Source organism: Hylobates moloch, unplaced genomic scaffold (genome assembly GCF_009828535.3).
Source record: "Hylobates moloch isolate HMO894 unplaced genomic scaffold, HMol_V3 SCAFFOLD_9, whole genome shotgun sequence".
Taxonomy (NCBI): Eukaryota; Metazoa; Chordata; class Mammalia; order Primates; family Hylobatidae; genus Hylobates; species Hylobates moloch.
This window is the reverse complement of record NW_026652284.1, coordinates 26,064,864-26,080,687: the sequence shown is the minus strand read 5'-3', so window position 1 is coordinate 26,080,687 and position 15,824 is coordinate 26,064,864. Positions and strand designations below refer to the sequence as shown.

The following is a 15,824-nucleotide window of genomic DNA, read 5'->3' as shown; positions in this document are numbered from 1 at the left end:
GGATTCTTGTGCCTCAGCCTCCCGAGTAGATGGGATTATAGGCACCCACCACCATGCCCAGCTAATTTTTGTATTTTTAGTAGAGACAGGGTTTCATCATGTTGGCCAGTCTGGTCTCGAATTCCTGACCTCAAGTGATCCACCTGCTTCGGCCTCCCAAAGTGCTGGGATTATAGGCATGAGCCATTGGGCCCAGCCTAATTCAATCTTTTAATGAGTGTCTTTGTACTCTAGTATCATTGGTAACCCACAATAATCTATCTTTGACCAGGAGATTTTAAAAAAATTTTTATTAATAGGTTTTTTTGTTTGTTTGTTTGTTGTTTTTTGAGACGGAGTCTTGCTTTGTCACCCAGGCTGGAGTGCAGTGGCGCGATCTCAGCTTAATACAACCTCCACCTCCCGAGTTTAAGTGCATCTTCTGCCTCAGCCTTCTGAGTAGCTCAGATAGGCACATGCCACAATGCCTGACTAATTTTTGTATGTTTAGTAGAGACGGGGTTTCACCATGTTGGCCAGGCTGGTCTCAAACTCCTGACCTCAAGTGATCCGCCCGCCTCGGCTTCCCAAACTGCTGAGATTACAGGTGTGAGCCACCGCGCCTGGCCTAGACTTTATTTTTTATTAATAATTTTAGATTTACAGAAAAGTTGAGCAGACAGTACAGAGTTCCCATATATCCCTCCTCCTGCACAGTTTCCTGTTACTAACATCTTATGTTAGTATATTACACTTGTTACAATTAATGAACCAGTATTAGTATATTAACTAAGTCCATTGTTTATTTGGATTTCCTGTGTTTTTATATGATGTCCTTGTTCTGTTCCGGGATCCCATCCAGGATACCACACTACATTTAGTTATGTCTCCTTAGGCTCTTCTAGACTTTGTGGTTTCTCAGGCTTTTCCTTGCTTTTAATGACCTTGACAGTTTTGAGGAGTACTGGTCCAGGTATATTTTAAGATGCCCCACTCTTAGAACTTGTCTGATGTTTTTCTCATGATTACGCTGGGGTTATGGATTTTAAGGAGGAAGGTCACAAAGGTAAGGTGCCATACTATCATCATTATGTGTGACTGTTGATATTGACCTTGATTACCTAATTGAAGTAGTGTTTGTCAGTTTTCTCCATAAAGTTACTCTTTCCTCCCTTTCTGTACTCTATTCTTTAGATAGAAGTCACTATGTACAGCCCACAGTTAAGGAATCATGCTGCCCCTTCTTTAGGGCAGAATATCTACATAATGTATTTGGAATTCTTCTGCCCAGATTTGTCTCTTCTCCCCAATTTGTTAATTTATTCAGTCATTTGTTTGTGGATTCCTAGATATTTAGTTTATACTTTGGGTTATAATCCAATACTACTTTATTTATTTTGTTCCAGTTTGGCCACTGGGAGCTCTTTCAGTTGGCTCCTATGCCTTTTGCCATACTCCCATTTTTTTAGTTTTTGGTTTCCCCTCCCCCCCTCACCGAGCACTTCCTTACTTCTTGGCGCTACAAGATGCTCCAGGCTCGTCTTGTATATTACCTATTCAAGTCCTATCATCAACCATTTTTTTAAGGAGTCCTGGTTCCTTTTATTGGAAAGAATGGTATTCAAAACCAAGATCTGGGCTTCCAGCCTGGGCAACATGGCAAAACCCCATCTCTACAAAAAATATAAAAATTAGCCACGTGTGGTGGTGTGTGCCTGTAGTCCCAGCTACTTAGGGAGGCTGAGGTGGGAGGATTGCCTGAGCCTTAGGAGGTCGAGGCTTCAGTGAGCTGTGATCGCGCCACAGAACTCCAGCCTGGGTAACAGAGTGAGACCCTATCTCAAAAAAAAGATCTGAGCTTGAGGGGTGCTAATTGCTACTGAGGTGTCAGGTGACATTTATTTTAGGCTTTCTCAGCTGACAGAGCAAACAAATATATGTGGATATACTAACCTATGTAAATACACATATCTATAAATATTTCTGTATGTCGTAATCTGTATCTGTGTTAAGTTAAACATGAATTCTTACTGATTTCTTGAGCTGTGATCCATTATTACAGAGATCATTCTAAACCCTGTCCCTTGTTGATCTGAAAATCTCCACTCCAGCAATAAGAATCTTTTAGGCCGGGCGCAGTGGCTCACACCTGTAATCCCAGCACCTTGGGAGGCCGAGGCAGGCGGATCACAAGGTCAGGAGATCGAGACCATCCTGGCTAACACGATGAAACCCTGTCTCTACTAAAAATACAAAAAATTAGCTGGGCGTGGTGGCGGGCGCTTGTAGTCCCAGCTACTCGGGAGGCTGAGGCAGAAGAATGGTGTGAACCCAGGAGGCGGAGCTTGCAGTGAGCTGAGATCGCGCCACTGCACTCCAGCCTGGGCGACAGAGCGAGACTTCATCTCAAAAAATAATAATAATAATATTTTATTAAGAGATTTGTATTATTTTGATTTACTGAGCTCCTTGTGTGTAGCAATACTTGCACATAGTAGGCAATAAATATTTGATAAAGGATTAAGTGAACGAATGACCCACTTAGGAAATCAGTTTTAACCAAAATATGTACAGCTTCTACTGGATCAGGAATTGTCAGTTATATTAGTCACATAATGAGAGTAAGTCTTAGGAACCCACCTGTCAGCCTTTAGCAGAAAATAATGATTTTAGGCTGGGCGCGGTGGCTCATGCCTGTAATCCCAGCATTTTGAGAGGCTGAGATGGGTGGATCACTTGAGGTCAGGAGTTTGAGACCAGCCTGACCAACATGGTGAAACCCCGTTTCTACTAAAAATACAAAAATTAGTTGGGAGTAGTGTCAGGCACCTGTAATCCCAGCTACTCAGGGAGGCTGAGGCACGAGAATCGCCTGAACCCGGGAGGCAGAGGTTGCAGTGAGCCAAGATCATACCACTGCACTCCAGCCTGGGCGACAGAGTGTGACAGAGTGAGAGTGCATCTAAAAAAAAAAAGAGAAGAATGATTTTGCCCTTCACACTTAGTGCACACAAGATTGATGTATATGAATCCCACAAATATTTATTGACCATCACCTGCTGTATGTCAGGTGCTTTCATAGATGCTGGAGATCGTAAGACAGCAGGATTCTGCCTTTTTGGAGCTTACAGACTAGTGGGGTGGGGGGAGAAAACAAGCGAGTAAATACATAACAGATTTGAACAGTGCTCTGAAAAAAAAATTGAAAAAAAATTGATCACTGTGACTAAGGAAGCAGAAAAGGTCTTGGTTTTAATAGGTCAAAAAGACCCTCTTTGAGGAAGTGAGTCATGCTGAGGAGCCATCATGCTGGGAAGGCAAGGGGAGTGGAGAGAACAGTTTAGGCAGAGAGAACAATATTGCAAAAGTCCTCAAATGATAAAGAGCTTGTCTGGTTTTGAGTAACTTAAAGAAAGACAGTGTAAGCAAAGGAGGTGAAGTGACATGATCTAAAATTAGAGAGGTGGGTAAAAACTAAATCTCACACAAACTTTCATGTGCCATTAATGCTTGAATTAATCTTTTAACTTTGTAGCACTATCACTTAGTGCAGCTGTGCCACTTACCATTCTGTAACCATGGTCTTCTGTTCAAAGCTTTATCTGTATATTGTCTGTTTTAAGTGGACATGTAGTGGGGCCTGGTTCTCAAAAGTGTTGTCTTTCAAGTTTTTGCAGCTCCATTGTCAAAACAGGAGTGAAGGCTGTCCAAAAACAGTTGACCATGCCATTAGCATTTTGAGATCTAGCAGCCTTTAGATATATAATAATAGGAGCCACCACTTGAGTTTTATTTGGTTCTCTAAATTTGTAGTTTTTGTTGCATAGTTCATTGTTGCTGCTTTTGTTTTTAAACCTGCAATTGAATATTATTTTTATTGACACACACACACACACACACACACACACACACACACACACGAGATGATCTGTATTTTTTTAAAAGTGCCTGGCTTTTTAGTCATAGCTGTATGTGGGGTAGGGCAGGCAGTGGTTGTATACATTTTTAGGCGAGTTTGCCTTGGGTTCTACGGTGGTTATAAGAGCCTAAAAAAATTACTTAATTATTGACTAACTTCCCTCACTAGAATTTAAACTCCTTGAGGACCAGGACTTTGTCTTAACTATTTTGTCCTTCAGTGGCTGAAATGGTTTATAGGCACATAGTTGATCCTGATATATTTAATGGGTTTACTGAATGAATGAGTGGCACATGTTAGAAATAATTTGGCTTAGTTGGAGAAAAAAGTGTTATTAAGCCCTATGAACTTTCTGGGTCAGCAGACCAAAATCCCCTATAATAGAAGCCAACTATTGCTCAGAGAAATTTGTGATTTTAGTACAGTACTTGTTAAAAACTCAGAGTTATCAACTAGCTAATCAAGCCATTAAACTTTCTAGCAGGGATATAATAAGAGTATATGGCCAGTTGTTTTTAAGGTCTACCATTTTACCTCCAGTACAATTCATTAAGTGGTTTGAAAATTGTTAGATTTCTAAAACCACCTTGTCAATCAGAGTACATTTTCCCCCATAGAGATCAGATATGACTGAGTTGTACCTCCCACCATTATTAAGTTATGGAGAAGTGGCTGGGCGTGGTGGCTCATGCCTGTAATCCCAGCACTTTGGGAGGCTGAGGCGGGTGGATCACCTGAGGTCAGGTGTTCAAGACCACGCTGACCAACATGGTGAAACCCATCTCTACTAAAAAAATACAGAATTAGCCGGGCTTGGTGGTACATGCCTGTAATACCAGCTACTTGGGAAACCGAGGCAGGAGGATTCTTGAACCCGGGAGGCGGAGGTTGCAGTGAACCGAGACTGCACCATTGCACTCCAGCCTGGGCAACAACAGTGATACTTGTCTCAAAAAAAAGAAAAAAGAAGATATGGAGAAGGTAGGACAGAATTAAAGATCAGTAGGTGAAAAAGAGGATTGTATGCCAGGACCAGGGCCAGAAGAAAACTGAACTAAAAATGGACTTGCTGGGGAAGATAAACGATTAAATCAATTCTTTATTTTATTTCCCACCTTAAATCACCTATGTTCAGTCTGTTTTATTGCAGGCCTGCCTAGGATAATGTACTGATAACAAAATCTGGAAACTATTCAAAATTCTTTTCCCACAAGAATGGTTAAAACCATTTACAGAGTCGGTTACCCTGTATATTGTCATGTTTTGATGCTTCCTCTTAGGAAAAAGGATGGCTTAAGCCACAGTAGAAAAGAAGGTGAATATTGGTTGAAAGAAAATACCTTCTGTAAAGTTATAAAACCTATTTCATTTAGTTGTTATGTTTAGGAAAGTAAGCGCTTAAGAGTCCTTTAGTTCCCCTGAAGCAAAACGTACTGTAGAAAATAAAGTTACTCTGGATAGTTAGGAAATTTGTTTTTGTTTTTGTTGTTTTAATTTTTTTTAATTTATTTTTTGAGACGAGGTCTCACTCTGTTGCCCAGGCTGGAGTGCAGTGGCGTGATCTCAGCTCACTGCAACCTCCGCCTCCCGAGTTCAAGTGATTCTCCTGCCTCAGCCTCCTGCATAGCTGGGATTACAGGCGCGCACCATCACACCTGGCTAATTTTTGTATTTTTAGTAGAGATGGGGTTTCATCATGTTGGCCAGGCTGGTCTCAAACTCCTGACCTCAGGTGATCCACCCACTTCAGCCTCCCAAAGTGCTGGGGTTACAGGCATGAGCCACCGTGCACCTGGCCATAGTTAGGGAATTTGAACCCTAGCTTAGCTGCTGACCCTGAGGAAGGAGGACTGGATGAAGAATTGGGAGATCCAAGTTGTCATTTTGGTTATCTTGCATTAGTTTTGCTGCTGTGGACAAGTTACTTTAACTCTTCTTTGTCCTAGGTTCTTCATCTTAAAGCTGGGGTTGCAGCAATATCTGTAACTGAACTCTCTTCTAGATTGTCTTCTAAGCCAAGTACCCTTAGGGAAATGGATGAAATTATCTAATTTTGACCAGAGCACTTAAGTTTCTATTGCATTTGTTCTCCTGCCCTGTTCTCAATGGAAGTTTTCTTACTAATTTTCTCTCTGGGGGACTTTGTTGTTAATGGGGCAGGTAGTCAGTTAGTCAGGTCTACCTGATGGTGAACCCATATGGTGTGTGCACCTGCAGTAGGAACCATGCCTAAGTGTGTTTATGATAAGTGAGGACAAGGAGTTTGAGAACAGTACTGATAATATCACTTACATTGTTCACCTGAGAAAAGTCACTGGTTAGTACTAGTCATTGAGATTTTGATTAAAACCCTAGTAGAATGAACCTATGATAGAAGAAGTATAAAACTTAACCCAAGTTACTTGTCTTTATTTTATGTTTATTGTTTTATATGAATGAAAATCAGCATTTTCTTTCTTTTTTTCTTTTCTTTTTCTTTTCTTTTTTTTTTTTTTTTTTTTTTTTTTTTTTTGAGATAGTCTTGCTCTGTCACCCAGGCTGGAGTGCAGTCGTGTGATTTTGGCTCATTGCAACCTCCACTTCCTGAGTTCAAGTGATTCTCATGTCTCAGCCTCCTGAGTAACTGGGATTACAGGCCCGTGCCCACCATACCCAGTTAATTTTTATATTTTTAGCAGAGATGGGGTTTCACCATGTTGGCAAGGCTGGTCTCAAACTCCTGGCCTCAAATGATCTGCCTGCCTCGGCCTCCTAAAGTGCTGGGATACAGGCATGAGCCACCACACCTGGCCTCAAATTACTTAAGACAGCCCAAGTAGCATATAAGGTACATTTTTACCTGACCAGAGTAATATTTAATATTTTCTGAGTTTTTCCAGGCTCATTGTTAAAGTCTCTAAATGCTACGTCATTGTGTTTATTGATCCACATTAGTAATCTATTATTTGAGTAGAACTCAAGAGGCAATTCTAAATGCTTTGGAATTTGGAGGAGCAGCTCTATTTCTCATGTAATTATGTTGTATTAGGAAAGGCATAACTTGGGGCAAGTGACAGTAAACAGTATCACAGTGTAAGACTTACCAGAGTTCTACTACTTTACAGTAGGTCATATTGCAGGTGAGTCATTTTTCAGCCTCTGGAGAAGATGGACTGGAGGAATTGGATTTAGCTGTGATTTCATTGATATTATTAGTATGAGCTGTGAATTGAATATATATCCTTTTAGGCCTTTAGTAAGAAGAATTGAAGACTCAAGTTGAAACAGAAAGATGTTTCAAATGTTTTGTTTTTAACCAAGTGTAAATGTAGCTATCCCATACAAAAAAGCAAAACGAGTGTGTTTCCTTTGCCAATGTTGTTTATCTCCTTATAAATCTGTTCACTTAAAATATATCTATTTTCAGTTTCTTCTAACCTTTTACGTAATATCTTTAATATCTTTTAACCCCATCAATCCTCTAGCTTCAAGCACAAATGCCAGCCTGATATCTACTTCTTCTACAATTGCCAATATTCCAGCAGCAGCAGTAGCCAGCATCTCAAACCAGGTATGGTGCTACTTTTGTTCATCCTGTTGTGATAGAGTTCATCTAGCTTGCTCTTTCTTCTTTCCATGGTCAATTTGCCTATCTAAGAAACAACCAGGAAGAGTATGGGCTGTGGAGACTATTTTCTGGATACCTTCAGAACTTGGACCCTGGATGGCATCTTGGGCTACTGTCTAGTTTTTGTTGTTCCTCTGCTGAGTCTCTCTACAATATGGTTATGTCTGTTCCTTTACTGTGTTTGTCTTCACTTCCTACTCTGCCCCTACTAGAATGTAAGCTGCATGAAGGTAGGGATTTATTTTTCTATTTTGTTCATTTACATATTCTGAGAGTATAGAAAAATGCCTGCCACTTACATCAAAGGCACTTAATAAATATTTATGGAATGAACAACTCATTCTTTATGAATTTTTTGTGGTCTATTCTTGATCACTGTTATGTTAACTATGCTTAGGAGATCACTAGTAACACCTTCAGTGTTAGTTCTAGAGTTTTTTATTTTTGTTTTATTTGTTTTCTCTACAGCAATTATCATCACCACTGTCTCCTTGGATCTTTTCCTGTCTACAGTTAACATTACTATTCTGGTTATTATACTGGTTTTGCTTTTTTTTTTTTTTTTTTTTTTAAGATGGAGTCTCACTCACTCTATCTCCCAGGCTGGAGTACAGTGGTGCAATCTTGGTTCACTGCAACCTCCGCCTCTCAGGTTCAAGTGATTCTCCTGCCTCAGCCTCCTGAGTAGCTGGAACTATAGTCATGTGCCACCATGCCCAGTTAATTTTTGTGTTTTTAGTAGAGATGAGGTTTCACATGTTGGCCAGGCTGGTCTCAAACTCCTGACTTAGAGTGAGCCGCGCCTGCCTTGGCCTCCGAAAGTGCTGGGATTACAGGCGTGAGCCACCGCGCCCAGCCGTTTATTCTTTAGTCCACAAATATTTATTGAGCTCCCACCTGTGTACCTGGTATTCTTCTGAGGACTGTCTCTTTCTGTCTCATAGCTCATCTTTTTGACCCTGTCTTTGAACGTGGACAGTTTCTATTTGGTTTTTCCACATGTTAATTAGTTCATCCACAGGGATGTTTAACCACATAATGTCCATTTACTGTTGCCAAAGATTCTAATCCTCCCTCATGATATTTATAGCTTTCACCTGATTGACATTTTTTTCTTTAATGTCTTGCTGTTTCCCTAAGTTCAACATATCTAAAATCAGACTTTTATTCCAGCCCTTTTTATGTCTGTTTGTCTTCCAGAAGCAAAACCACTTTTCCCTGACTTTTTAATTCTTGTTAGTGATACTACATTTTTCTTAATAAACATAGGCCTAAAACCAGACCAGATATCTTCCATTATTTTTCTCACAACCTTACCCAATCTGGTCTTTTCTCAAAATCTTTGAGAAGAATTTCTTTTCCTTTTTGCTATCGTCTCCCATGTTTTGGTATTTTCCCCTTTAATCCTGAATTACCATGGTTAATTGCTCATTTTATTTCCAGTTTTTTCCTCCTTGTGCCTGTTCATTCTCTAAAATACTATCTCATTAATTTTTTCTAAATCCCACTTTTTATCATGTTACTGACCTGCTCAGAATATTTTCATGTTTTTTGTTTGTTTTTTTGAGACAGAGTCTCGCTCTGTCACCCAGGCCAGAGTGCAGTGGCGCAATCTCTGCTCACTGCAAGCTCCGCCTCCCGGGTTCACACTATTCTCCTTCTTTTCATGTTTTTATTTGTTGGTTTGAATTTGAGAGTCCCCATTCCCTATTCCCTAGCCCACAGGCTATATACTATTGCCTAAAGAATCCAAGTCTTATTGCTTTACGAATCATTCAGGCCTACAGAGGTCCTTTGTTTCAACCAGACTCAGCATCTGTGGTCCCTGAATAAAATCTCCTCAGAGCCTATTCATGTTCTTACTTTCTCTGCCTATTAATCTAGAAAGCTTCTTTACCATCACACTTTACAGTGATAGTTGTCTGTTCTGTATTTCAGTCGTTTGACATATTTTATTGCCATTTTGTTGTCTGTCTTCTGTCCTGCTAGATTTTTAACTCCCTTGAGTTCTGCTAGTGTGACTTATTCTTTTCTTTAATATTTCCTTCTTCTGCCCATGCACAAATACACACATACATAGAATTATATTTGGTTTATGGTAGAGATACCCAATGACTAATTAGAAATAATTGATCTGATCAGTTAGCTTTTTCCTACTTGCCATCAATATCAGTGTAAATGGAATTTTTTTAGCTGTGTATTTGAACTGTCATACCTAGTTTTTTTTTTACAGCTTTATTAGGGAGTAATTGACATACAGTAAACTACACAGATTTAAATTGTACAGTTTAGTAAGTTTTGCCATATATGTGCCTGTGAAACCAAAAGTTTTATCCCAGTATTTTAGGAAAACTTTTTTTTTTTTTTTGAGACAGAGTCTTACTCTGTTGCCCAGTCTGGAATGCAGTGGTATGATCTCAGCTTACTGCAACCTCTGTCTCCCAGGTTCAAGCGATTCTCCTGCCTCATCTTCCCTAGTAGCTGGGACTACAGGCCCATGCCACCATGCCTGGCTAATTTTTGTATTTTTAGTAGGGACTGGGTTTCACCATCCTGGTCAGGCTGGTCTCAAACTCCTGACTTCATGTGATCTGCCTGCCTCAGCCTCCCAAAATGCTGGAATTATAGGCGTGAGCCACCGTGCCTGGCCTTTTTTTTTTTTTTTTTTTGGAGGCAGTGTGTCACCTAGGCTGGAGTGCAGTGGCATGATCTTGGTTCATTGCAACCTTTGCCCCCTGGGCTCAAGTGATCCTCCCACCTCAGCCTCCCGAATAGCTGAGACCACAGGCATGCATCACCATGCCTGGATTTTTGTTTGTTTGTTTGTATTTTTAGTAGAGAGAAGGTCTCACTGTTTTGGCCAGGCTGGTCTCGAACTCCTGAGCTCATGCGATCCTCCTACCTCGTCCTCCCAAAGTGCTGGGATTACAGGCATAAGCCACTGTGCCTGGCCAGGAAACTATTTTTAAAGAAAACTTGATTGTTTTAGGTAGATAATCAGGTTGTTTTTTGTTTGTTTTGTTTTGAGACAGCGTCTCGCTTTGTCACCCAGGCTGGAGTGCAGTGGTGCAATCTCGGCTCACTGCAACCTCCACTTTCCAGGTTCAAGCGATTCTCGTGCCTTAGCCTCCCAAGTAGCTGGGATTTCACGCATGTGCCACCATGCCTGGCTAATTTTTATATTTTTAGTAGAGACAGGGTTTCACCATGTTGGCCAGGCTGGTCTTGAACTCCTGACCTGAAGTGATTCACCCATCTCAGCCTTCCAAAGTGCTGAGGTTACAGGCATGAGCCACCGCACCCAGCTGATAATCAGTTTTTAAATTAAGGCACTTTAATGTAGGATATGTGCTTTTTTTGTTTGCTTAAGTTTAAGTTTTGTTTTGTTGTCCTTAGAAATGCTATTATCTAGTGCAACAGTTTGTAAACCTCTTAGAGTAGAATCTTTCCCTCAAATTCTTGCAGAAATTTGGTACATAAAACTGGGGGAACAGGCTGTTAGAGTAGAAAAAGGGACACTATGTGTATGTTTATGAGAGTACAGAGGACCCGTCCTTCTCAGCATTCTCCTCATTCCAAGACTGCTCCTGGGACATCTCTTGACTCAGGTTTCCACAGAATGCATTTGGAAAATCATTGATTTAGATTGGAGACTTTTAGATAGGTAAATGAGAAGTCAAATTAATGTTTTAGAAAAATAATTATGAATAAGAAAGTGGGAGAAGAAAGCCTCTTGTGTTGAGATTAATGTATGCTATAAGAGTCTTGTTTTCTTATTTCCTTTGGCCTGTAGGATTATCCCACCTATACTATTCTTGGTCAGAATCAGTACCAGGCCTGCTACCCCAGCTCCAGCTTTGGAGTCACAGGTCAGACTAACAGTGATGCAGAGAGCACCACATTAGCAGCGACCACATACCAGTCGGAGAAGCCTAGTGTCATGGCGCCTGCACCTGCAGCACAGAGACTTTCCTCTGGTAAGCACTGCTGCTCTGAAAACTTTGGCTTAAGGTCACTTCATTCAACAGTTGTTTTTAGGCAACGGTAAGGATGATTTTGTTCTGTCTTAAGTCATTGTTACCATGCTTTTGGCTTTCCCTCTCAGGTGAGGAGTATTGGAAGCAGGCTATGAGTCATTGGTAGGCTGAATGTATACCTGATGCTGAGAACAGAACAGAAAAGTATCAAGAACTAAAAGACTGTTTCTGACTCGTACTCTGCCCTCCCTGTAGCTTTAACCCACTTGTCACAGGGAGCTTCAGCATGTTATAATATTTTGTAAAAGTTGGAGGACTCCAATTTTAGTCTTGTGCAGGTTTTGAACTGCTGCTAAGGCCTCAGAGCCATAGTTCTTTCTATGTCCTGGATCCCTTTAAGATTCTGAGGAAAGCATTGTCCTTTTCCCTCAGAGAAATACATACAATTTAACCTATAATTTCAGGAGGCTCACAGTTCTGAAGTGTATCAATGAATTACAGTGTCCAACTTAAAAGCTTTTGACATAAAAGCTTAGACACACATTTAATAAACACATATACACACACTTTTTATTTATATTTAATGAAAATTTGGTAGTTGGCTTTCACATCATGTGGTTCGAGGAAAGCACTGTTTATCATTGGCACTGATGCATGTTTAGAAACAGTGCTACATAACCATGGAACAGTTTTCTGTGCGGTTCACCCTACAAGTCTAATAAGTGGACGTACAAATGGTTGCCACTTCAAACTTACATAAATTTGAAATAATTACAAGTGTTGATTAAAAACTAAGGTTTTAAAGTCATTTTTCTAAATATCTTTGTTATTCGTAACAATTTTAACTTTTGAATAATGGAGAATTTCAAACATAGGGAAAAGTTGCAAGGCTAGTGTGATGATGAACGCTTACATATCCATCATTCATCTTCAGCAGTTATCAACTTGTAGACAATTTTGTTTCAGCTATACATCATCTAGCTCCCTCCCCAGATTCCAGGCATTGTTCTCTAAAAGATAAATACGGTACTTGTTAACATAACCACAATGGCATTATCCCATCTTTAAAAGTTCAATATTAATAATGTTTTAATTTTGTATTATCAAGTACCAAAATATATTTGTATTTCCAGCTTTCTCATAAATGTTATGAGTTTTGTTTCCCTTTTGTTTAAAGTAGGATCCAACCCATTCCACAATGTATACATATTTCAAAACAACATAAAGCATATACAGTTTTTATCGCATTAGTAAATAGAAATAATAAATAAATAGAAAATTTGAGGAGGGAAAATTAGGATCCAAATATAAGGTCCATAAATTGTGATTGGTAGTTATGGGTATTTTGTGTTTCATCTCTATTTTAACCTATAAATCCTCCCGTCTCTTTTTCTCCCCCTTGTAGTTTGTTTTTTGAAGAAACTGGAGTGTTGATCCCATACTGTTTCCCAGTCTGAATTTTGACAGTTATATCCTCATAAGGTGGTTTAACATGTCCTGCTGCCTTCTGTATTTTATTGTAAATTGGTGAATGAACAGTTGTTTTCAACTGTTGGCAATGTATGGAAACATTTTTGGTTGTTACACTAGGTGGGGGGGTGCTTCTGGCATCTAGTAGGTAGATGCTAAGGATACTGCTTAACCAAACATCCTATAATGCACAAGACATCCCCCCACAACAAATAATTATCTGATCCAAAATGTCAGTTGTGCCAGGTTGAGAAACTCTGATCTACAAGTTTGACCATGAAGATTCAGGTTCAGCTTTTTCTTGGCAAAACAACTTCCTTGATATTTTCTTCCATCATGGGGTAAGCATATAAAGTCTGGTTATAACTTTTCTGATGTTAGCCAGTGCTGATGCTCAATGCCTAGATGTACACTTCATAATTGCTTACATAAGGTTTAGCTTTCCAACCTTTATCCCTGCATTATGACTCACGAGGGCAGAGTCCGCTAACCCTCTTCCTGCCCTGATTCTTATAGCCTGTGACTCCTGACAACATATGTCTCACTTTTTCTTTCCAGGAGACCCTTCTACAAGCCCATCTTTGTCCCAGACTACACCAAGTAAAGATACTGATGATCAGTCCAGGAAAAACATGACTAGCAAGAACCGGGGCAAGAGGAAAGCTGATGCCACTTCTTCCCAAGACAGTGAATTAGAAGTATGAGAAGAAACTGATTTGAGTTACCTACTTTGTTTTTTCTCACTTCTTAAGTTTATCAAACATGTTTTTGAAGCTCACAGAGATAATGTGGACTATGTTATGTGCCCTTTAATTCCTGAGCAAAATAAACTGAATTGGCCACGTAAAAAGAAAAATGTAAAAAGAACAAGTTATTCTGTATATTCCAGAAGAGAACAGAAACAATTCATCATATTCAGAAAGCAGAGGGAGTTACAAGTAAGGTCATACTGTTCTCTATTTAAAATTTTAAAAGGGTCAGGTGCGGTGGCTCACACCTGTAATCCCAGCACTTTGGGAGGCCGAGGCGAGAGGATTGCTTGAGACCAGCATAGGCAACATAGTTAGACCCCCATCTCTAAAAATATATATATACAAAAATTAGCTGCACACCTGTAGTCCCACCTACTTGGGAGGCTGAGATGGGAGGATCACTTGAGCCTGGCAGGTTGAGGCTGCAGTGAGCTATGATCGGGCCGCTGCACTCCAGCCAGGGCAACAGAGTGAGACTCTGTCTCAAAAAGAAAAGAGAAAAGAAAAGAAATTTAAAAGGAAAGGACTAGAGTGCTTTTAGCCAAGTTTCTGTAAGACGCAAACAGATCTGGTAACTTATTAATGAGACTAGTGCTGATTTATTCTGTAGTGTAAGTACTGTATGAGTTTATTATGAACATACATTTGACCTCATCATTAAAGACATAAAGGTCATGCAGAGTGCTAAAAATAGTGGAGTTTTTGTATTATCTTTTTGTTTCCTGTTTTTCTATAGTGCTATTATTTAATGAGAGGAAAACACATATTTAACTATGACTCCATTGATAAGTGCTCTTAAGACATAGGTGAACTGAGGCTGTATTTGAAGGCTTTCTCTTTTTTCAGAGGTTTGGAGTAAAGAAGAAAGAAAGAAAAAGTAAATTTCTGATATATTTCTTAGGAAAAACTGAAAACTCATTTTTTAATTGTCTAAAATATACATAAAATTTACCATTTTAGCCATTTTTAAATATACGATTTAGTGTCATTATACATTCACAATATTGTATAACCATCACCACTGTATATTTCTAGAACTTTTTCATGATTCCAAATGAAAACTCTGTACCCATTAAGCAGTAACTCCCCATTCTCCCCTTCTTCTAACCTCTGGTAACCTCTATTCTACTTTCTGTCTTTGACTGCTTATTCTAGATATCTCATATAAGTGGAATCACAGAAAAATGTATCCTTTTGTGCCATACTTATTTCATTTACCATAATGGTTTGTTGTTGTTGTTGTTTTGAGATGGACTCTCAGGCTGGAGTGCAGTGGCACGATCTCGGCTTACCGCGACCTCTGCCTCCCGAGTTCAAGTGATTCTCCTGCCTCAGCCTCCAGAGTAGCTGGATTATAGGTGCACAACAGCACGCCTGGCTAATTTTTGTATTTTTAGTAGAGACAGGGTTTCAACATGTTGGTCAGTCTGTTCTCAAACTCCTGACCTCCTGATCCGCCTGCCTTGGCCTCCCAAAGTGCTGGGATTACAGACGTGAGCCACCACACCCTGCGTACCATAATGTTTTTAAGGTTCATCCATGTTGTAGCACATACCAGAATTTCATTCCTTTTTGTGTCTGAATATTTTATTATATGTATATACCACATTTTGTTTATCCATTCATCTGTTGAGGGACACTTGGGGTTTTTCACCTTTGTGCTATTGTGAGTAATGCTGCTTTGACCATTGGTGTACAATTATCTTTCTGAGTGCATCTTATCAGTTCTTTTTAGTATATATGTAGGAGTGGAATTGCTGGATGCTATTGTAATTCTGTGCTCCACTTTTTGAGAAACCACCAAACTATTTTCCATTGTGGCTGCACGGTTTTATGCTCTCACCAGCGATACATAAAGGTTCCAATTTGTTCACATCCTCACCAACACTTGTTATTTCCCATTTTTTTGATAATAGCTATTCTAATGGATATGAAGTGGTATCTTATTGTGGCTTTGATTTGCACTTCCCTAGTGCAGTGGCACAATCTCGGCTCACTGCAACCTCTGCCTCCCAGGTTCAAGCAATTCTTGTGCCTCAGCCTCCTGAGTAGCTGGGATTACAGGCACATGCCACCAAGCCTGGTTAATTTTTGTATTTTTGGTAGAGACAGGGTTTCAC

At 39.8% G+C, this 15,824-nt stretch overlaps 1 protein-coding gene across 3 annotated transcripts in view; it reads left to right on the top strand.

Annotated features, from left to right (window-relative positions):
- EYA3 (EYA transcriptional coactivator and phosphatase 3) overlaps positions 1-15,824 on the top strand; it is a 124,019-nt gene that overhangs the window by 66,235 nt on the left and 41,960 nt on the right. For all 3 annotated transcript variants that reach the window (XM_032759489.2, XM_032759491.2, XM_058444313.1), the window contains 3 exons: positions 7,363-7,448; positions 11,299-11,482; positions 13,511-13,650. In XM_032759489.2, the coding sequence (XP_032615380.1) occupies positions 7,363-7,448; positions 11,299-11,482; positions 13,511-13,650 (410 nt within the window). The remainder of the gene's footprint in view (positions 1-7,362; positions 7,449-11,298; positions 11,483-13,510; positions 13,651-15,824) is intronic.